The sequence below is a fragment of the Neopelma chrysocephalum genome, unplaced genomic scaffold (genome assembly GCF_003984885.1).
Source record: "Neopelma chrysocephalum unplaced genomic scaffold, ASM398488v2 Primary Assembly neopelma1_23b, whole genome shotgun sequence".
NCBI classification, from domain to species: Eukaryota; Metazoa; Chordata; class Aves; order Passeriformes; family Pipridae; genus Neopelma; species Neopelma chrysocephalum.
In genome coordinates, this window is record NW_020897692.1 from 3,871,808 (window position 1) to 3,896,382 (window position 24,575).

Below are 24,575 nucleotides of genomic sequence, written 5' to 3' on the forward strand. Positions count from 1 at the left end.
ACATAGATGATTGGGCACCAAGTCCAAAAATTCAAATTCCTAGGGGAAGCCAAATGGGTGCATTTTACTGTTAAACATATTATAATAGCGTATGCGTTAACAGTTGTTTTATTGGCCTCCACATGAGGAGGAGATTATAGCTATTTGCACATTTTGTCTTGGTGAGGTAAAAAGGGAGCTGCAGGCTTTTCTTTCCAGACTTTGTCAAGTGCTGTACACTGTGCCAGACACCAAGCTGCATCTGTTCCTTTTCTTTTTTCTTCTTGGGACAAACTTTTTATCTCTTTACTTTGTGAGATATTACTTGATAACAGATCCAGAAACTGAATTTGCCTTATGTGCAGCATATATTTGTGGTAAAGTATGTGTGGTTGTTTGTTTGTTTTTTCTTGTGTGTTTTGGTTTTTATGTTACTCCACTTAGGAGCTGATATACCACAAGTTTATTAATAGAGGGCAAATAATTTAGAGGGGGAATGTGAATAAGTTGTCATTAAAAAAATGTTACTATGCTTCCAAAAAGCCCAAGTTGCACATATTGTGAATTGGGTGTAGAGTTTAGCTCAGGCAGTGAATCACAAAAGCTGTGGGTGACCTGCAGCTTGAGTAATCTGTGTTGACATTCCTGCATTTTCAACATGAAAATTTTTTGCTTTGTGGAGACAGGGAGAAATGGTAGAAAACTTTTCAATGGCATTTATATCATCAAGACTCTAAATGTTTCCTTTTTTGAAAAAGAGTTACCTTTCTTCCATTTGCCTCCAAAATTACTCTAGGGAAGAGAATGTAATTAGTCTTAGCAAATTGAACCAGAACAGAGAATTGAGGGACTCTGAGTCTTGGCATTTTCAGAAGCCAGTAGAAGTTCAACAGGAGAACATCTCCCTCCTTCCCTTTTTATTCCCTAACATACTAAATAATTTTTCTGTCCTTTTAAAAGAACGGTCAATGGGATCTCATATCAAGTCAAAGATACAGCTGAATATGAACTTTTTCATTAAAAAAAAAAAAAAGGAAATATATTTCTGAAGGATCCTAGCAGACTTCAGAAAAATATACTAGCTACTTCCAAGGTAAAAGTAAGACCTAGCTAGATGGTCAAGAATACTCAAGGTGTTTCTACTATGAAATGCAGAGCTGTGATTTCTGCTTCCAGCCCCCTTTGGAGTTTCTAGAAAGTTTAATGTCTTTGCTTTCATTCACCCTGGATTATTCTGACTGTCCTTCCTGTCAGAGATATAGTAGAAAGATATATTTTCTTGCTAAATCTTTCTTTCCGAACAGTCTAGTGTTCATAAAGAGGATGATTTTCACAATTTATCAGTCTGCTTAAGTAATTTGGGTTTCTTTGACCTACACCTACTTTGTTCATATCCTTCAGCTTTTTGGATGTGTAAGCACAGAGAATAGAAGGGGAGAGGAGCTACATCCACTGTTAGTCATGTCCTCTTTTAAAAGTGTTTCCAAATGAAGTAACATGAGGCCTGTGATCTCAGTGATCAGGGCTAACTATCACCTGGAAAAAATGGGGGCCTTCATGCTTCATAACATTTGCTTCAGGTCTCCTCTACATTGTCTTTTGACCCCAAGATACAATTTTTTTTTTGGTAGTGTTTCTTTACTTGAAATGTCTGAATTTGTTTTATTAGTATGATTATTGGCTGTCGTAATTTTGGTGATACAGCATCTGCTCTCAAGTGTGACATGAAGACACGTGAGAAGTAAGGTGATCAGAAGTTGAAGTGATCAAGTGATGAAGGCAGTCCAAACCAGTACTTCTCATCAATAATGCCATCAGAGTGATCCTTAAAATGAATTAACTACAGAGCTACTGACAACAAGTTTAGTTTCCAGTAAACTAGTTGTTTTGCTGCAGAAGAGCTGAAAGAAGTGAAATAGCACATGCAGGTGGGCAATCAGGAGTCCAGATCCTAGAACCGAAATTGTTGGATGGAGTTGAACGTAGAGCTCTTTCCCTCTTCAGCCTCTCTTCTCCACCCCCCTCCTGCCTGCCTCTCTGTTCTTCTTCCCAGATTCCACTGTCTCCAGGAATTAATTTTATTTTTGCGTTTTGCTAGAGGTTAGATGAATCTCAGTTTCTTAAACTAAATTTGTGGCATGGTTGTTGTTTGGTTTTTTTGATCAAATTCACTGCTGTGCAGAGATTTTGAAATCAAAACAAAGCCAGCAAAGAAATCGAACGGAATCTTAGTAATTTCTTCTTTAGTTACAAGGAGGCACTAAAACTGTCTGTTTTACAGGTCTGGGATGTCACCGCTGAATTAGCTATGGTTGCTCAACAGCTGGGCCGTTAACTCCTTAGCCATAAAGTCTATTTCCTGTTTGTTCTAAATGAAGCTTTAGTTGCTATTTAGAAGTGAAATCTCATCCTGTCAAACCATACATCTTGCTTCTGAAACAAACTTTACTGCCCAGAAGTCTTTTGTGAAAGGTGTGATAGGTATCTAATAGCTTTGTTACCACTTTCTAAGTATAAAAAAATTTTCCTAGATGAAAAAGAAACTTCTTACTTGGAAATTTAGAGGTTTTTTTGTTGTTGTTTTAATGTGTGATTTTTTTATTTGTTTGAGGGATTTTTTTGTTTTGTTTTTGTTTTGGTAGTGGTTTTTTTTGTTTGTTTTTGTCCAGGGTTTCTGTTAACTTCTCAGAATTAGGCCACTAAAAATAAGTTGAAGTATTCTTTGATTTCTGAGTACAAATGGAAGAAGTGACACATAAGCCTTGCTAAGGGGATCACAAGTGTCATGCATTCCATTGATATGACTTAGCTTTTTAAGAAAAAACAACATTTCAGGGACTGAAAAAAGAGAGTTGTAGGTTACATAGAAACTGAAAGTGGGGATCATTTAATGGAAGAACTGATCACAGAAAAAGAAGAACATAATAATAACTTTACCTAAGCTACTTTATGTATCTGTAAAACATTATTGTCTAGATACTGAAATGCTGTTGAAAGTTGTTCAAGAAATCTGCGGTTCAAAAAATAAATTTTTCTCTGAAAATAAGGAGCCTTAAGTAAAGGAGTGAAGTTGAGGATCTTATTTGAAAAGTGGGACAACTGTAAGGAGAAATCTATGTTTGGTACATAAGCTGAAAAAATGCCCAGAAAATTATGCAGGCAAAATATTTGCTTAACTAGATGCATCCCAAACTTCCTGTTATTGTTAAAATAATTGCTCCCCACCAACAGTTCATGTATATTAAGCAGTATTAAATCGTTAAGAATATCTTTCTGTTTTTACTTGGGAAACTGTGGAGATAGTTTTAATGTAGGTTTTCAGTTAATATCATGCTTATTATTACTTGAACTGTAGAGTAAAAATTAATTATTGTTTCTTGACTTCTAAGCATTAAATCCTGGTGTTTTCCTTATACTGTGCAAGCTCTGTCTGCAATGACAATTTAGTTATTAAAAACAATAAGTTGTACACAGTTTATTGTGGATTAAAACTTTTTAGATTGAAAACAAGTAAAACATTTTCAAATTAATATGTGCAATGACAAGGTGGATCTTTTGACATATACTCAATACATATAGTTATTGTGTTGGTTTTTACCACTCCTAAAATACTATAAATACTACTTTGTTAATAAAAATTTAAGGCTGGAACCAAAATAAGAATAAAACAGTTTGTAGGAATTTCCTTCAAAGAATTGGAAAAGTATGTTCAGGGAGCTTCTTGAAAGCCAAGCACTTGACAGGAAAAATACTGAGATGTTTTCTACCGTAATCCTTCACAGAGTGTTGTGGTGTCAAACAGAACCAAAAAAAGTCAGATTCACTCTTTAATTTGGGACTACCCACCTTTAATTTCATAAAAAGTAATCTCTTTTTAGAGGATGGTGTGTCTAATTTCTTCTGTAACCTTACATTATTGTGAAAGCAGCAGCAATAGCAAATGTATTTAAGACACTTCTGTGAGCACTCTTCTCCTTGCTTAGAGAAGCTTTTATCCCTGTGTGCTTCCTAATCTTTCTGCTGCCTATATATGTCACAGTGAGTTCTCTTATCCCTAATGCTAATGAAAAATATATGTGAAAGTGAATAGTATCTGGTTAATAGTTCACAGCAGAAACTTTCTTTTCTGTTGTTATCTTGTGTTTTATTTCTTGCTTTCAGACATATCAACAGTGTGTGCCTAGTGGCTCTGGTGGAGGAGTATTTTTGTATACTTTTCCATTAATGACTGATTCTGACTTCATAGAATCTCCCTAATAAACACAACATGCCAACATACTGGAAAGGGACTGTTCAGTATTTAACACTTTTTTCCTTATTTCTATTATATCTCCTCATTAAGAAGAGATTTCCACTTAGGAAAAATTGTCTCTTTGAAGGTATATGCATTTGGGAAAATTTTGATTAATACTAACTTAATTTATAAGTATAATTCAGAGTAGCAAAGGCAACAAAGTATGAAACCTGTGTGTAATAAGAATTGCGCTCAATTATTATACTTCTAGAGTTCAGATTGTGTCAATGCATGTACCTGTACAGCTTTATTTAGCTGGGTGGCCCTGCTGCCTGTCTTAAGGAGAATAAAGTTTCTCACATCTGTAACAAACATCAGGGTTTTTTACCCAAGGTAATTTGATACTTTAACTTCTTAATTTTTGTGGTTTGCATTAGTTACATGTGACTTTCTGCAAGATATGACTCTCCTGCAATAATAGTATCAAGCATTTTTCCAAAAAAAGTCTAATGGACTGTAATTATTAGTATCTTCTGATATTTTAACATACCTCAAATGTGTGCGATTGATGGGGAAAAAAGGAAATACATGATTAGGAAATATAATTACTGTTATTATTTTGCAATGTGTTTATTGTACATAAATGCAAAAGGTTATTTCTTGATATACTTTTGAAATACACTAAGGCTTTTGAGAGGCTGTAGCAAGTCTAGAGCAGGTTGGCTGAAGATTTTTTTTGTTTGTTTGTTTTGATCAAAAAATGTTCTGATGGTATGTAATAATAATAATGGCCAGTCTTCGCGAACGAAGATCTTGGGAAAGGTCTTTTACCTTTCCAGCCTGCGCAATGGATTTTTTAGGTGAGACACAGCATGCGTTGAACTGAGCCCACCCTTTAGTCCTAAGGTTCATCTGCCGGGGCCAAGCAAGCTTGGACAATGGCAGTGAGGTCCTCAGGACGTAGGTTTGTTTAGAGTGACCTTCTCATAGATGGATGGCCTCACAGGGCTAACGAGCTCCATCTGCCCGGGGGACTGGGGAATCGAACCTGGGTCGGAGAGGTGAGAGTCCTGCATGCTAACCACTAGGCCACCAGGGGGTCCCTGATGGTATGTATTACCATAAATAAACATGCTGGAAAAGTGTAAAAATGGAGCTCCTGCTTTTCACTAAACAAGTTACATGACTGTTTTAAGGAAGTAATGTCTAACGGAGATAACTATCTGTAGGACTATGGGCTGAGACACCATCCCTAGAACTTAATGGCAAGAATCCCGTTAACTCAATGAGAGCAATATCATGTGTTGATATTTGTCTACTGAGGAAAGCCGTAAAGTTTTAGGTAAGTGTAAGCATATACATAAACCTAAAACTTTTATGCTGATATTTAAATGGATGTTTGATTAGAATTTTCAGTATTGTAGATATTGTGAGGCTATAAATGTGTACAGAGAGGTGAATGTAAATGGAACTCAAAAATTCCACTGGTAGTATGTGAGATACGTAATCTCTAGTATAGTTAGTGTCTATACTTACATTTAGTGAATATGATATATCATGCAGTGTAGATGACTGTGTTCATTTTTCCAGTAGATTGAAGTGGATTGAATTAGGGGGACCTCGAAAGTGATCTTTGGAGGTCTTCTGGCAGGTGACTGATATGGTGGCATCATATAGCCATATGCATGTGACCTGCTGTACGTTCCCTTCATCTTACTGTATGTATCCTCAAGATGTGACTGAATTACCCCTTGACAGTTAATTGTCCCTTGACAGCTAATACAGCTATTTTTTCTCAAATGACCATGTCTGTGCTTTAGTTCTAGTCTTATGACATAGTGTACATGTGCATATTTCTCTATAGAAGTCTAAACCCCTGTGTAGGAGAGGGGCAGAATGTCCTTCATCTACTTATGATGGACCATCAAGGAAAAACTCAGTTGTCTGGAGCTTGGATTAATTACCTGATCCACTTGACCTGAAAAGTTAGTACTACCAACCCTCCAAACCTCTCAGTTTCTCAGTTTGTGAGCTAGTGTTCATTTGTGAGCAGTAAACATAGTATTCTTTGAACTTCTTGAATGTACCATCTTTTTTTTCACTAAACTATTGTGTGGTTAGATTTTGAGAAAAAACTACGCATCTCATGAATGTCTATGTGGTGCCTATTTGAATCAATCAAATTGTGTCCACAGAGGGACATAGTTGGTGTTGAGAATCTCATTAAATCTCTAATTTAAAATATTCGTGCTTGAAGAATCTTGGCAATTGAGAATCTATAAGTAAAGTTTATTTTATTCCTAAAAGTTGGGCATTCTGTGTGCCAAACAGCTCAGCTCTGTTAATGCTGGAACAAATTACATGTTCAAAAATTTGTCTGTGGAACATAGTCTGAGTGGGCATCATGTGGCTATGATCACTCTCCGTATTTAAATGAGCTCACTCAACTCAAGCTTTCCAGGTTTAGGTCAATTATTTTTCTTACTGAGGAGAATTTGAACTTGGATCTCTTGCTGCAAATAGGGCATGCCTATTAACCAACATGCAGTCACTGTTAGAAGGTTTTATTAGCTCCTGCTGAAACTTGTTCTTCCCAGAGTCTAGCGGTTAGAACCATTCATATGGTCAAAGTGTTACAGTCCCTTATGTTCTGAGCTTTCTTTTTTATATAAATGTATATATATATATTTATATAATTATATGTAATATATAAAACAGACACACATATTAATCTTGGACATTTGAATTCTAGTGTTTCCAAATGTTTACATATTTTTGTCTTGATCGATTATTTCCACTGTGTATATATATATATATATATGTATATACTTCTGAGGTGAATGCTAGAACTGGAGGAAAAGTTCTGCTGATTTTTCATTTGTTTATACAAGTGATTTGTTTGTGTGTCAAGGCAAATGGAGACATACTGATCTTTTCTCTTGTATCTGTTAGAATGGATAGTTTTGCTTGAAGTCTTAAAACATCAAATAAGAAAATGTAACTAGAAAGCAGGCTATTACATGGAACAGATTTTTTTTAGATAATATTTGGTATTTCTTTTTTAATTGCTATGTAGAGATATTTTTGCAATGTGACTGGAATCCTATGAAAGAGAGGGTATTCTTACTTGATTTTGTTGTCTTGGATCAGGTCCATGATACAGTCTTAGCTGAAATCAAGCACTGAACTTGGATGTTTGATTTCTCATGTTTCAAAATGTCAACATATTTTTTTAAACAATTTATTTGCATGGTAAATAAATTAGATAACTCTTCAGTTTCATTTTTGTCCAATTTATTGAAAAAGTTTGTTCCATACCAGTAGCTCTTCAGCAAAAAATTAACATTAATTATTTTATTTATTGAGTATGTTATAATTGTGACATTGTTCTGTCCTGACTGTGTAAATACACATTTGTCTGCTATAAAGAAAAATGGGCAACTTTGAAAATGTGGGCAGTTTTATTGACACTAACTAGAAAAAAAGAGTAGTGATAAAGTCCCTTCAAATGATACCTAAAGGAAATGGACATTGTTTGAACTGTTAGCAAATCCCAAGGCTCCACATTGGCACCCAATTATCTCACCCATGGAAGTCTCAGCCAGATTTAATCTGCAGCCTGCTGCTGGGAAGTGTGAAAGTATCACGTGCTTAAAATCATAAGCAGGGTTGAAAATCATGTTTCCTAGTGCAGATGGAAAAGAATATTCAATCTGTGATCTGTGACTGTCTCTTCTGTTACTTTCCACTTAAGTTGCATATCACTTAATTTTCTGATTAAAATGTGAAATTCTTTGGCTCTGCAATGTGTATGCTTGTGTGTCTGCTTTAGTTTGTCAGTTGAAATAAATAACCTGTTACTAAAAAAGTCTTGTCAGTGGAATTGCTAGTGAATAATGCTAGTAAACAAGAGAGAGAAATAACATCTTTTTAAAACGCACTTTTCCCTGGGCCAGTGGGAAAGAGGAGAAGACAATGACATACTTACTTTTGATCTTTTATGTTAAAGATTTTCTGTCATATTTGAGATACAGTCACTGTATTGCGTATTATTGTTGTAAAAATCATGTATCCAGGAATATGAGATTCAAAATTGCATGACACAAGTAGACATGAGTGGTTTTTAGAAAATAAAGTGCATGTTGATAGCATAAATGATGTGCAATCTTTAAGTGAGGAATTTTATCTCTCTCCTTAATAAAAGGACTAAATGAAAATGCAATCCCTGTTCTCACAAAACAAACCCCATTTTTAAACTTCTGCCATTTAAAGATATTTTGTGTATTTAAGCAGTGACAAGGGTATTCATTACTAATTAACATTCAGGAGATAACTGACTGTCAGTTGCCCGTCAGAGTGTAGCTTGGAAGAATGTTGACATTGATTGATGGACATGTTCTGGGACTATGCACAAACAACCTGCTTGGGTCATCTGAATACATAGAAACATTACAGATCGGCTCCACATACACAAAAAGATCTTCTGCTTGGGCTGCCCTTCTTTTTAAAGGGAGGGTATTCTTCCATGTATCTTAGACTTACTTGATTTCTAAGTTATGCCTTCACTTTCTTGCACTGTGATCACCAGCTAAGAGTTTAGTTTGGTCTGATAAATACGGGTAACATGTCATTGTGCTGTTTCTAGCTGTGAGTGACTGAGGTGCTTAAACATTCAGGTTGAAGCAATATTTTTGATGTGACTTTGTAAAGTGCTATACATACTTACCTAGTAGATATCCTAATGTAATTTTTTCTTTAGGTAGAAGAAAATCCCCAACCCCTAATTTATATTTCCTTTAAATGCAGAGATGGAAGAGGCTTTTCAATCTTGCAATCTTTATGATCTCTTCAGAAGTGAGTTTTAAATATCTGCAGTCATACCAATTGTCTCCATTTCATTGAGTCGGTAGTATATTTATGTTCAATGAAATGAAAACACCCTTATGGCACCCTCATACCTCCTTTCAGAGGAGGATATAAGCAAGCTCTTAGTGTGTCACATTAAACTTACACTTGCCCTAGGCTGGGTAGGCTGTGTGCTGTGGGAACAGTGGCTGAGCTACTCCTGCTTCTTGTGGTAGGCACCTGCTCGTACAGCAGTGGTATTACTTAGCTAAAGAAACACAGTATGGTGGTTTATGGACAGTGTAGCCCTTTAGAGAGATGATACTTTCCTGTGTAGTTGAGCAGCCTGGACATCTTCAACGTATGATAAGCATCTGCTTCACAGATACTTATTTCTCATAATTTCTCTAAATTTTAATTTTCTGAATATGCTTACAAGTATATTATCATTGACTTGGATTTATTAACTAAAACAGAAGGAGGGCTGCTCGTTAAGGTGATGGAAAAGAACATATTCTGACTGGAGCCCTTTTCCTGTGATTATCCATGGGGGGAAAAACTCCTGTTTTTCTCCTGTGCTATTACACATCTCTGTAAGTTATCTGTCTTGTCTTCTCTAAAATCCCTATAACTTTCAGCTTTGGAAGACACTGTAGTTCCACCCAATCTAGATGGAAGTAGTGTACTGCTGGAAATCCCTTGCCAATCTCTGTCCCTGATAGCAGTTTCTGAAGTATATTGTGGAAATCTGTTGAGAGCTGTTATCATTTCATATTTATGTGTCAGTTCTCTCTTTCTCTGTTTCTTCTAAGTACCTGCATCTGGGGTTTCTTAAAGCTTCCTTTGGGGTTGGCAAGGTGTTCCAATGTGGCCAGTGGAAAAGGGCACCAGAAACATTTCTGTTGTAAAACTGCTTATTTTCCCTTGGGTAAAATCTTGCTTGTTTTATTCTTTAAAAAAAAAAAAAAGAGTCCTTTGAGACTGCTTGTGAGAGTAAGAAAAACAGGAATTGGCCCCATGTCATAACCATCTGTTATTAACACAAAGAGCAAGGGCCCAGTCTTGCTGTCCTTGCTAAAAGCAGTTTGTTTAATAAGAATTACTACAAATATGAAAAATGTGTGTTTTCCTCATTACTGTGGCAATATTCCCTTCCAGCAGTGTAAAAAAAGAAAAGTTGTCATGAATCTTGGTGTACAATCACACAATTGCATTATTTTATATTGCAGTAGGCTGTTTGCAATAAACACCTCATCCAAGAAATATATGTATTACAGTATTTTCAAAAATCATTTCAGCTACTTTCACGCATATTTTTTCATAGTACATCTTTTCGTTTTATGGCTGAGTTATGACTGAGTTTTCTTTTCTAGTGTTTTTATGACTGAGGTAAACTTTTTTTTTGATAGCAGGTAGTTTGAAAATGGTGCCATTTTCCCCTTTCCTACAGCAGAAAATGTTTGACTTTTTCCTTGATGACACTCCCACCCCCACTCCCTCCAATCCCCTCCCTCAGTTATAACTACAAGCGCTACTGGAGAACTGAAATAATTTGATCCATCTTGCCACACTATGTTGTGGCAGAGAGGTAGTTTTGGTGGATGATATTTCCATTCACCTTTATAGGATGAACTGCTAGGTTGTATTGCTTTTTTTCCCCCTAACTTTGTGACTTCCCCCGTATTTGCTATTTCTACCTTAATATTTGAGAGCATTGTTCCATAATATTTAATACAAACCCCATATCTCTGTAAAGGATCAATTTTTGTGTCTTCCCACCCCTTTGTTTTTTCATCTGTTCGTTACTAGTTCTGAGAGTTGTGCCAGTCGCTGCTATATAACTTGAGCCTTGGGTGTTAATAGGGGTCTTTAATCCATGTTCCTTCACTTCTGTCTATAAATCTATGTTAGACAGAACAAGGGTTGCTATAATCCTGTTGATTGCACCTCAGTGATAGACCAGTCCTGTGCTAGCTATAGTGTCTTTAAGGTGGCTTTGAATAATCAGTCTGGCACAGAGCACGTGCAGTGCAGCCCAGAATCTGGGAAAAAATATAATTATGATTGGAGGCCGGGTGTTTCCATGGTGTATGCAGAAAGACAGGAATTGCTATATTGGATCAAACAAGCTGCTTGTCAAATCCATTATTCTTTTGCCAGCAATGTCCGATAGCAGATGTTTGGAAAAAAAAAAAAGATAAAAGAACATCAGTTTTCTTTTTCTTCAACCCTGAAGCATTCTATACAGCTCTGTTATATTTCCTTTATATCCTTTCTTGAGTCATTTTGTCATTCAAATGTTAGAATGATTGTTTTCATTTCATGCTATAGATATGTTCTAATCCATTTAAGCTCCTAGTGTATTTTTGTGATTTTTATTAAGTTTGTGGCCTTGGATTTAAATAGACTGGAAATTCTACAGATGTTTGCATTATTAACTGTTCAAGTCTTAAATGTATACTTTGAACTTGACTGAATAGCCCCTTTAGGATCTGACATAGAAGCATACACAGTAACAACACTAAATTGATTTCTGTGCATTTAGAGATGTAGATTTGAAATACTTTGATTGGAAAAACTAATTCGTCATTTGTAAACTACGTGTAGGACAAATACAGTAGAATTTTATTACAGCAACTTCCTTTTTTGCGTTTATAGACACTTTGAGCTGTTGAAGGGTTAAACCCCGACCCCCAGGCAAGCAGCATATCACTTTCCTTAAAATGCCATTGGGAAACTGAGATAAATGGTGAAGCATTTTCTGTGTTGACATGATGTTCGCCTGTCCGATTGCATCCTTCCCAACAGACAGCAGAGAAGCAATTACAAAAAAAGACATCTGTGCCAAGGTTTGGCTAGCCAGGGAGGGCAAGCTCTTGTATTTAAGAGGTAGAGAATCCAATCGATGAAAATGTCTGGGCCTGTTAGCACCAATAAAGCTGAAGGCCACTGGGAAGCTCAGAGAGGGTCTTTTGTTGCAGAGATAGAAAAGAGGCTGAAGCTGTGACACTTGGGGAGGAATAGGGTCAGCTAGTACGATCATCCATCTTCCTCAATGGCAGCTTTCTGTCAGTTTTTAACCCTGCTCAGCAGAGGATCTAAACCTCTATTGTTGGCACCAGCCAATTCTCAGCCAAGTGTAAATGAAGTTAATATTCACTGACCTTATGCATAGCCAATGAAGGCCCTTGATGTCATCCTGGAAATAATGTTATCTGACACTTCAAAAAGCAGATGTTGGCAGGTTGTTTGTGGTTTTTTGCTGAGCCAGTACGCAAAGATGCATTGTTTAGGCACCTCGCATTTAAACTGATTTCCATAATAACCACAAATAGGCCTTTTTGACCTTAAAACCATAACTTTGTCAATTTAGTTTGCATATCATTATACGCTGCTCACAAAGCCCGGCTAACCTGCACTAAGTGATCAGGGAGAAGTAGCTTGGTTCACTTAGATAAGAAATATATGGGTCAGCGAGGAAATTTTATTTATGCTGATAAAACAATGAGTAATTAAAATAGTTTAAATAGTTCAAAGCAGACATTTTTAGTGCACAATGAAGAACAGCATTTATTTCGCAACATACCTTCATGAAAGGAAATATATCACTGAAATAAAAAATAAAAAAACGCTTTCAGGGGTACAGCTTTTATTTTGAAAGGCCTATTGCAAGCAACAGTTAAGGTCTTCCTTTGTCTCCAGTAATATTTTGTCATGGTGAAACATGATTATTCTAATACTGTTTTAATTACAGAAAGTTGAATAGTTCTTATAGGTTCCACTTTTCCAGAAGTTTATCTGAGACAACAGCATACTGATGATAACTGTGTATTTATACAGTGCATTTCACCCAGACAGATCCCCAAACCTACCACAGATCTCTACAAACATAACGCATCTGCCCTCCTCTTGTGTAAAAGTCAGTGTTAAACATATGTTGCAACTCTGGGGTGAAACACTATGGTTCTTTTGAAGGCACAGTGCTCTTTTTCAGCAGCCTGTGGTTCTGATTTAAGGAAACGTATAAACATGTATCATGTATGGGATGTGAAAAGTAGTTTGATTTGGTTTATTTTTTCTTGTAATAATTCTGGCTGAAGTGTGCCTACCTTATGAGAGATAAGCATAATAACAGTAATAAAGTACAGATGCAGGATGAGTAGTCATTATTAATAAAAACTTTCAGCTGTATCAACCAGTGACCTTCACCACAACCATGTTTTTCCCCTCTGTGTACAAAATGCGGCAGCAGGTAACAGAAATCTAGAAAATTCTCTATTGGTATTAAAAATATGTTTGAATTATGATTGTAATATAGTTAGCAGCTTTCAGGCTGTGATCCATACCTTTGTTTTGAAGAAGAACTCCAAGTGCCATGATTTCTTTTTTTTCGGTCAAAGAATGAGTTAATAGTTGAACTGAGAAAGCCCGATAACTGCAGTTGTTTGGGAGGCAATTATCTGACAAGCTGGCAAAGATGAGAAATACCAGAACAGATCTGCATCTAATTGAAATCACTCACATCTGATCTTAAGATAAACAGCCCCAGTATTTTTGGAAACTATTTTATTGATTGTGTTCTTCCCATCAGTTGTGTTTGTTTGTACCTGTTAGAGAAGTGAACATGTTTCCTGTAGTAACAGATTTCCTTAGAAACTCATCAAGCTAGATTTTTTGGTATGCCTTTGCTCAATATTAACTCCCACCAGATGGGATTTTAAAAAAAGAAAAAAAAAAGAAGATAAATAAATTCAGATTTCTGGATGAAATTTTAAGAAATCGATGATTAATTTTGTTTGAGGTACAGCATTGCATTTCATTAGCTTCTGGTTATTTGTGTGCTGTCTGTGACATATGATGGTTCAGTCACGTAGCTCAGATGATTAAAAGGCTAATTTTAGTTCGAGACTGATTTTAATGGGGTATCTGATAGGACTAATTTGTCAAGATAAATTAATTCAGGTCCCCAATCCCCACCCCCCTCCAATCCTATATTCAGTCTGTTCTACAATCATTCTGAAAATACCTGAAGTTAGACAAAATTTTCTGAAATACAGAATTACACCCAGGTACTGAACCACGTGGAAAGAGCAATGAGCCAGCGAGCACTGAAAACAATGAGGCACCTTAGTGGGCCTTTAACAAGCCCTAAGTCTGCTAAGCAAGCAAGTTAATTTGTTTAAGACTTTACAAAGACCCATTTCTTCTGTAAGTTATGTTGAGTAATAACCCGATTGAGTCATATTTTCATTTTACTACTCTGCTATAAATCGGTTCATTTCTGGCTCGGTTTTGATAGTCTGTCCCTTTGTCAGGCTTTATCCTGTGAAAAGTGTAGAATGCCAAAAGAAACAACAAACTGACCCTATTTTGCCCTCTCCTCCAGCAGAAATGGATACAGAAGAACAGAAGTTTATTTCCTATTTCTGGGATGAGACTGTGAAAGAGAAATTTGCCTTTGTGAATTAAGCCATGGGCAGATTGATTCATTTCATCCTGTTGGTATTGAATATTGTTCTTATTTTAGTTGAAAGTTTGCAAAATGCTAGCTTTCCATGGGCAGGCCACTGAGGAAGTGATCCAAAAATAATATAAATTGAAAGTGTTTTGTTTAATGTACTTTCCTGTTTGTTTGTGGTTTGTTTTTTTTTCTTTAAACAAAACAGAACAAAAGATGCTTTGGACTAAATGTCATCAGAAGATTCATTAGAGGGATAGGGACACAGCTAGCTGTGGGTGTGGGGTGATGTCTCTCTTGCTGTTGGAAGGTAGGAATCAGCCTGGAAATACCAACAGTGAGTTGGCTGGTGACATTGTTTCTGCTTCTGGCAGTTGTGATAGAAGAAATTTGTAAGGGACTGGGAATGTGATGTGCTTGCTTGGAGCTAGGTTGATTTTGCTCCTGATTAATCTCATCTGTAAGAGGTGAGGTCTTCAATTGCAGATTTTTTGGCTGGTTCTGTTGTTTAGAATAATATATAATTTTCACTTCTGGACTTTGGGCCTCTGCAGAAATAGTCTGTACGGATCCAAGTTCATTTGTATTGCATTGTCAGCATAGCTGTGATTTTCTTTGACAGTTACATCAGTGGGGAAGAGAAGAGCGGAATTTGATATGAAAAATTACTTTGTTCTCCAGAGCTTCTAGAAAAGGTCTTTGAATTCATAGTGTGAAATCTCTAGTGCGTCTGCAGGTGACTTGTACTAATAAAGAATAACCATCAAAACTCTGTTGGAGAGAATAATATTGGAAGAAAAGAGCACAGAAAAATCAATTGTATGAGGAGATAGAATATTTAGTACTGACTCATCTCCCCTAGTCAGTAGAAAAATGGATTATATGACTAATAAATAATCACGTCAAAGAGAACAGTTAAGCTATGTACCATTGTGTTGGACAGATCAGAAATATTGTAAATAACCTACCAGATATGAAATATGTGATTTCACAACAAATAAAGTTTGCCATATGGGGAAAAAATATTCAATGAAATGTACCACTTTATTGTTTTCCCTGCTAACAAGGGTAGCCTTTGCTTCTTTTTTTTCTTTTTTTTTTAAAGTCAGAAATATAATTTAATTCACCCACAGAAAGCACTGAATGGCGTAAAGCACCTGCTGTCAAACCGAAGCCTGGGGATATATCACTAGGGAGAGAGAAGGAGAAGGTAAGCCAATGGTGAGGGACTGCGGACAAGTGAGGAGATGCAATCTGAGGACAAGATTTTTGGCAGGGGCTGAGTTTGAGGATGGAGGTGTTTCTCAGCTTCTACCCTATATCTTAGAGTGCCAGTCAGTGGATGTGTCAACAGGTGAATGAATACAAATCGAAAGCAGGAGTTTTCATCACCGTGGTAGGCACAGCATTTAATCTCTCGCATACCACAGCAAAGTGGTATCTGAATGCTGTGCAAACAGCCAGGGCCTCAGCCAGTGGCTGGGAGCTGCCGGTCGCTAATGACACAGGATCACGCAGGCACCCTTGGTCTGTATGATGAGTTCTTTACTTAGGGCTTTGCCTTTGTTTCATAAAGTCAATAATGCAAATGCACAAGAATAAAGGTGAGGCCTGACCTTGCCCCTTTGAAGTTACTGGGAGATTATCTTTCATAGGGGCTAAGGTCTATTCGCTGCCTCTGTTTTGGTTTTTTTTGTTGTAACAGTTTTCAAAGTGCCTTTCACATGCAGACAAAAGATCACTTTTTTAATAAATGAAATATCAATGGTGAATGTGGAAATACCTTTCTTAAGTAATAAAAAAGGGCTCATTTGTAAGTGCAGCAATATTCTTATTTAGTGGAGGAGAATAAGGTGTGTCCTTCCTCTTCCCTGCTGCTCCTCTTTTCCCCTCCAATGGTGGAGGGTGTGACAAAGGTTACATTTTTGTACTACCTGTACAAAAGACTTCACTGGGTTTTATGCACATGGCAAGAGAGACAGGAACTGTGTAATATCACTTTAGAAAAAAAAAGAAGATGCAATTTGAATTTATGATCTCGACCTAAGGCGATTGGGCTCTGTGCTTCTCATTAAGCAAGTTAGAATGTCTCTTTTCTCTCTCCACCATCCAGAAGTGTCTGAAAAACTGGAAATTAGAAGATGAGTTGCACAAAAGAAGAAAGGTTCTGAATCTGAGAATTTACTGTTGTTTATTTTTTTTTTCTTTTAACTTCTTAAGCTTTAGACAGGCTTGTATAGCTGACGTAGCTAAAATTATTTGGGTCCCCAAAACATCAGGAATGTCTAAAATCATCATTATTCTTTAATCTCTGTGTATGTATCTGTTCAGTCCCTGAATGTAGCTGGATCATCTTTTCAAATTATTTTCTACAACTGGAAGGACTAGAACCCATTTTTTCCTCAAGCCAGAGTTTAGATGGTCATTCAGAAACAACAATAACAATAAACCATGTGATTCTTAGAACCAGAATATAAAATAGATTATCAATTGTTTTAGGATTATGAATTTAAAAAGAAGTAAAAAATTAGTAACTTCACATGCTCAAGTATACTTACATTGTGAAGTCCATGGTAAAACCCTCATTTAAAACAATTGCAAAGTTCTTTTTTTATATTTGGTCATATCAGTTTGGATTTTTTTTTTTTAACATGCTTTTAGTTATGATAAATCAATGTATCCTGAATAAGTAAGCCAAGGATCTTAGTTAATGTCAAACACCAGAGACAGGACTGCTTAGGAAGTTGTGATAGCCTAATCATAATGAGTTCAAGCAACTTTTGCCTGTATGAACCTATCATTTGCAAAGTGTCTCCAAGTGTGGGAGAATATTTATTTGTTGCATAGGTATAAACAATGACAGAATTTAACTTGTGGAAACACTGTTACCACTGATGAGGAATGGGGAGGTGAGAAACCCCTTTCGGGCTTTGAAAGTTCCAAAGTGAAAACTGAGTTTGTATTGCTGGTGAATAGCAAACCCATCCTTTTTCTTGCAAACCAGGCACATTTCCTGCAGAATTCACCATTAGCATGGATGGTTGTCTCTCTCCCGTATGACTGAAGAGGCCCTTTTGGAGTGAAATCTTGCTACTGCCTGCATGTATAAAATACTTACAACAGCCAGACTGCAGAGGACTTAGAGCACATGAGATCTGGCTCTTTCACAGCTCATGCAGCACATCAGGGAGCACAGGACGTGCATTCCAATGTCTGTGTAATTGGAGTCTCCCTATGGGTAAAATTTAGGTTAAGAGTGAGGAAATATCCTTCTACACTGAGCAGCAGAAGGTTTCTAGTCAGGGCACACCTGTTCCTCCGTGCTGAAGAGTGCAGGATAAAACAGGAATTGTTGGTGCAGAACAAGCACGTCAAGGGGAATCCAGGTTTTAAACTAAACAGGAACAAGTCTTATTCTGTTTGCATGGTTATAATCAGGAACAACTGCCTGTGAAGACGGCAGCGATCCTCAGCTTGCAAATCAGATGTTTATCTATGAGTTCCAGTGTCTGGTCTCTTTGCCACTGACTTCTAAACGGGAATAAATTGTTGGATATGCAATAGCAGTCTGATTATTTCAAAATTGTATTCCACTGCATTTTCTATTTTGCATGTAATTTTTTACTTCCACTTTAGTAATGCACAATTCTCTCAGTATGCAGCCTTAGAAGTTTACAGCCTTGCTGCTGCCCATTTATGTTATGACCTCTAACGTTCCTGGAATGATCAAATACTGCTCTTGCTGAATTAACTGAAATACCTCATCAGTCACTGAATTTCTTTGCACCAACAGGGAGAAACAGAGAGAGCAACTTTTAATTCTGTGCTAAAATTAAAGTGCAGGAATTCAGTAAAGTTATGCTGGACAATAAAATAAGTCTGAATTTGCCTCATTGTGTGAAGTGCCTCTTGCCAGCTCTTGTAGTGTTATCATGAGCTTTATGCCTACTAACAGCATCAGCTCCTGGAGAAATACATTTCAGTTTTCTGTTCTTGAATTCTTTTAAGGGTAAGCTGTTAAACACTTCTGACATTTGACAAATGCTGTGTAGTTAAGGATACCAAAAGAAAATAATAAGTTATAAGGAACGATCAAAAAAGAAAAATGGAAATGTTCATATTTTAAAGTCTTCAATGCCAATAATAAGGAGAACGTCCTGTAGTTAACCCTTCTGTATGCCCATCATTCATTAGGCAGGGAGTTTAAAGATTTTTGTTGAGATGTGTTTTTCAGACATGGGCTATTTGTTTAGGGCTGTGTGCGAGAGTCCAAAGTAATCTGTTTGCTCCAGAGGAAGAAAGTAATTCCTTCTGGGGAGTATTATTTTGAGACTAAGAGAATGGTTGTTCTTCTATTAATAAAACACAGTGTATTATGTTTGTGCTTGTCCTTGCTACTTTCAAAGAGGCATCACATTTAAAGTCATTAAGAAGTCATTGATACATTTATTCTCACCACAATGCACTGATAGTATTCAAAGCCGTTAGTAGCTGGTATTGTGCATTTGCAAAAAGTTGCAGTGCTGGGTCAGCACACATGATACTTGTCTGTGATAAATGAGAAATATTAACATATTAGACCAGAAACAGATTAAAAATATTTCTAGTGTCAGCTTTCTGTTTTACATTTCACTTTCCCTTTTTTATGTTGCTTCAATCTGAGGTAGGTCCTAATTAGTGTATCATATGGACAATTTTACATTATTATTTTCAGTTAGAAACGATGATTAAACATACTTGGGCAAACTTACAAAATGAAGTAATGTAGTAAAAGATAACCCTCTAACATGATCAGAAGTCTCATACTCTGCTTTTCTGCCTCAGTAAGCACAAAGAATTAATAGAATCTCTGTGTGTTGCTAGAAATTCAGAAAAAAACAAAATGATATGTAAGTTGGGGACAAGCAAAATAATTTTCTGCCTATTTGTAGAATTATCTCTCTTAATTTGGCCACTGGTACAACTAATAAGTTTCTGAAAATCATAAGCTTTGTGAGCAAAATATCACTTTATGCAAAATATTCCAATTTATGCATGCTTTTCTGCCACCACAGCTTATTTGCATGAAATAGGTTCATCCATGTTTCCATGAAAACAAATGCCAAACCTCCTGCTGAATTTATTTATCAAGCATTGCATAAAAACTGGATGCCATTTTCTGTTTTCAGCTATTCCCACTGGGTTTTTGGTAGTGAAAGTTAAAAGGTGAAATTTTGGCTTTGGTGAAGTGAATGGTGTGAATCTTAGTTTAACTGGACCAGGAGTTGACCCAAAGTATTCCGCATATTATCTTATATTGATTTTCATGACAGCTACTTGTGATGTCACAAAGCAGAGTGTGCATAAGACAGAGATCAAGAGGAGGTACATTTCTAAGCATTGTAGAGAATGATTTATTTTAAACATGACCTGGTGTAAAAGAAAATAAATGGTGGAAAATCAGTGATGTTTAAAGGTATTTCATAACTTACTATTAGAAAGAGTTGGTATTTTTATTAAGCAATGGTAAAAAGGAGAAGGAAGCTTAAAAATTTCTATGTGATTTTTAGCATAATTATAATGACTATCTACATGCACCACTTCCTATACTAAATTTTGATCTGAAAAATGTACAGGACACTGACCAATATAGGATCAAGTTTTCTCTTTCTGTTTCTCCACTATTACAGGAGAAGTGAACCTAATCAGACGTGACTTGACTTTACATCTGTGCAGGAGGTTATCCCTTGTAAAAGGGTAGAGTTGTGAATGAAACCTTTGTCTTCAGCTTCCTTGTAATCCTGCAGTACAGTTGAGCGTGTTAGCTCAGTTGGAATAATGTACTGATTTTCTAAAGATGAAAAATAAATTAAACCCTTTCCTCTTTTTAGGTTCCCAGTGCTGTACTTCCTTAGATTTCACGCTACCTGCCTTGGGTTTAGCAACTCTGATTTCAGTCTGTCACCTTCCCAGGCTAAATATAAAAAATGGTACGCTCCTCTCCTTGAAGGAGAATATTTTAGAAATGCAATCCCAGTGAGAGTGCTGTTTTGTAGCAGCAGGGATTCTTTTTTCCTGTCATTTTCTTAATTTGGTCTCTGTTTCAAATCTTTATCAGCACCTGTCCTTTTAAGGAAATAGATTAAAATGTCTGAGGGTAAATGGAGGATTGATTTGGTGTGAACTTACAGCTTCTGTGTATTTACAACGCATGCAGCTATGAACAGGCATACCACATGCTTTCACATCCTTACTGACTCTTAACTGCTTTGCTTCCTTACCTTTGTGCATGCTGATTTTAGTTCTCCTTTCACCATATTAGGCATAAATTAAGTGTATATTTGAAAAGAAATTCTATATTTTTTTAGAATAAGGAGCATGTGAGATTGTTGTATGAAATGCTGGATCATGCAGTCCAGGCTGGAGAGGGGCTATCGATTATAAAACTGTGGAGGTATAGAAGGAGTGAATACTGAAGATATTTGGTTTGATAAAATGATAACAATATTCTGAAATATTACAGAATATATTGCAGTAGCTCAAATATATTGATGACTGTCTGACTAGGTTAGAGATAAAAGCAGTAGACATGCATTTGCTCTGCTTGCTCTCATTTAATTTCATCATAGTGAGTCACATAGGCATCAAGATTTATATGTGTCTGATAAGTAGTCGGGGAGAGAGTGCTAATGATGGTTGTAATGCTTTCTAGAATTCTATTTCTTCTGACTTTGGTTGACATTGTGACTCTAAATACTGCAGACTCTGTAAATTAGTAAGTGGAAGACAGAGTGGGGGACAAGCCGCCTCAGAATTCACACCATGCTCATCAATATTTAGTCATCCACAGGTTGATTTTTTTAAATTTCCCCCCACCCCCTCACCCCATGTCTGGACAACAGAATGCATGGCCCACAGGGAATATTTATCAGATTGGAGTGTGCATTTATTGGGAGAAAATCAGGGAAAGTAAGTAATAAAACATGCTGAGGGTTTTTTTGTACATACAGGGAACTTATAACATTTATCCTTCAATTCAAGGAAAATCCTTTTTCATCAGTGATCAGTGCAGAATGGAGAGATTTGGCTGAGTCTTGCTGATTCACACGGGACGACTGTCTCTAGCATAATCTGTTTCTGATGATGGCCCTAGGACTGACATGACAGATGCTTGGAAAGCTGCTGTCCCTACTGCCGCTGTTGTTGACACCATTGCAAATTCTTAAAGGAAAGTTGCAATGAGTCTTACTCTAGTTGAAAAAAAAGACCCACGGTTAAAAACAAGGCAGTCTTTTACAGCCTGATCCTATGGGATCTCTCTTGCCATCATGTGCTTTTGGACAGTCTTAACTGTAGGTATTGTGAGTTGAAGGTCTTCACCTCTTTAAATGACTGTTGGTGTTATAGGAAAATTTGGAATATTATGAAGTGTTTGCACATCTCTTACTGTCTTCATTTATATGACTTAGGTGTCTGCTGCTGCTGTAGCAGTGGTCCTTAGAGGAACTACTTTTCCAGGACATGAACAAAGGCAGGAGTGACAGTATTGCAGCTAGAAAAAAACATGGGAAAAGATATCTATGGGCAATTTCCACTGCTCTTAATAAGTAGCAAGAGCAAGTACAGCAGAGAAAATCAATAAAAGCCTCTTGTCTACCTTCTTACCTCTGCAGCCCTCTCCTGAAATCCACAAGAAAAAAGGTGCAGGAATAAAGCATTTGTCTTCGATATGCCTGTCTGTTAGGTACATCCTATGGCTGACAGCAAGGCTGTTCTCAGTTTTATCATCTCGTTCTTGTTTTGGTGGAGAAGAGAGTCAATTATTCATTCCACTGGCTGTTAGAAAGTATTCTCTATTCTAGAGATATTTTCCTTTGACCATTTTAAATTCTGAAATTGCACAGATTTTACTGAAGGCTGTTGTTGCTGTTTAGGGTATTAATGCCTAAATGTTTCAACCAGACTTTAAGAAGAGGAATCAGTTGATTCTGAGGTACTCCTGTCCATATGCTGAATGGGAATATATTCCCTCTTTACTCCTATTTTTCATTATTTAACCTGAGAAGATAGAGAAAACAAGAGAAATTGAGTTGGCTCCGGTCACAAAGTTAAGTGCCAAAGTGGGGAATACATCCAAAATAAAAATTTAGACTTAGGACCCTTGTTACTGAGCAGTGCTCCTTCTAAATAATTTTCTCCCGTGAAGAAAACTGCTTAGCCTGTAAAACTGGACAAAACACCTATTGTAGTTAACAAAGAAGTAGAATGAAATCTCAAAATCAGGTATGGATTTGTTCCACTTCTACTTTATACTTCTGCTTAGAACAGAACAGAGCCATAAGACCTAAATTTTCAGGCCGTACTGTACCTCATCATGACTAATGAAATTTAAAAAGAATAGGGTATCCGCCTTTCTGCAGCTCTTCATATGAAATCTAATTTGATGGCTATCATCACAAAGATACAAAAATATACATTAGGCTTATAGGTATTTGCATTAAATAAGTTTGAAGTAAAACCTGTATTTTATGTTTGGCTCTATTGCCGTCAGCTGGAACAACGTATGAAAAGAATGACTAAACTTCTCTTTTTGAACACTGTTCATGATGTGACATAGGAACATTGCACATATATTGTTGTTGGCTTGGTCACTTCAGAGTAAGAGCCTATGAAGACAGACCCACTGAAAAAGTATGTTCCCTAATGTGGGAATAGGAATTTAAAATTGGCAGACAGGTTTGGTGTATTCAGTGCCAGGAATTAAAGCTGAAGAAGACAAGGCAGTAAGATGTCAGTATGCCTAGAAGAACAGCATACACATTCTCTGATATAAAAATAGTAATCTAGAAGAGATAAAATGAATTACCATGATGACAAATTACTGTGCTCATCTTCTAAGCAACTTATCTGTTGCCCAGAGAAGCTGTGGATTCCCCATCTCTGGAAGTGTTCAAGGCCACTGGTCTAGTGGAAGGTCTCTCTGCCCATGGCAGGGGGTGGGAATGTTGGGGGGGATTGGAACTGGATAATCTTTAAGGTCATTTTCCATCCAAGCTATGATTTATGATTCCTTCAAGGAATAGGTACTTCAAGGGAATATTTTCCCAAGTTCATTGAAATTGAAAATAATTTTATTTAAAGAAATGGAGAATAAAGAAAGTGACTGCAGCTTTAAACTGGTTTTGGTACAAAAGGAAAACTAAGGAGATAATGCAGATGTATGGATTGCCAAATGTTGTATTATTCTTTTATACAGGAAAATTACCTTTTCCCACCCCATTGATATATTTAAGTATGGCTACAGACTTAATAAAGTAGACCTACGCACTACGGAATTAAGGTAACTACAGAAATTTAGGAACTAAAAGCAACAGAAGTTTGCATTGTCTGTTTGACCTTCATGAGAACAGCAGTGCAATCAATCTTTTAAGTCTAACAGAACTGGTATAAAATTTGAGCAGGAGACATAAATTTTGCTGCATATGTAAAGAGCTGCATGTAAGTGGACTATATACCTGTCAAATCTTTAGCTGAACAGTATAGACTTAGATAATACCACAAGTCAATCCCTTCCTCAAGTTTTGTGTTATTGGATTTGATTTACTAGTAAAACCACTTATACTCTACCTAATCTTGCTTTCTGGGTCTCTCTGACGTTTTCCTTCGTCCCCTGTTCTCTTCTGATTTTCTCATCTGAAAGAGGTGCTTCACTTTTTTTTTTTATTGGTGGGAGCTACCAGCATGACTTGGCATTTGTTGTCTTCATTTGTAAGATTGAGATATTTTATGGATTTTTTGGGGTTGTGTTGTTTTTGTTTTTTTTAAGCAGGTCAGAACACATGAACTCTTTTATCTATGTAAAATCTTAAGTCTGCCAACCTGTTACAGAGTGCGACAAAGGAAAAAGGAGTATTTTGTTTCCATATGTCAGTGGACGTAAATTGCTTAAGCAATGTCAGGAATAATTTATATTAAGTTTTAGGACAATTACTATACGATCGATTAGACTATGGGCTTTGCTGCCAAAGGCTGTTGTAGAAACATCATCACAGAAAAGGTCAAGTGTCTGTATTTCTAAAT

General features: G+C 36.6%; 1 protein-coding gene across 9 annotated transcripts in view; it reads left to right on the top strand.

Annotated features, from left to right (window-relative positions):
- The window catches only part of EPHA7 (EPH receptor A7), a 167,991-nt gene that overhangs the window by 12,803 nt on the left and 130,613 nt on the right, over positions 1-24,575 (top strand). The window contains exon 4 of one of the 9 annotated variants that reach the window (XM_027695044.1): positions 15,622-15,743. The exons of the other annotated variants lie outside the window; for them this stretch is intronic. Coding sequence (XP_027550845.1) covers positions 15,622-15,638 — 17 coding nt within the window. The 3' untranslated portion in view covers positions 15,639-15,743. Of the gene's footprint in view, positions 1-15,621; positions 15,744-24,575 lie in introns of those variants that run through there. 9 annotated transcript variants of the gene reach the window in all.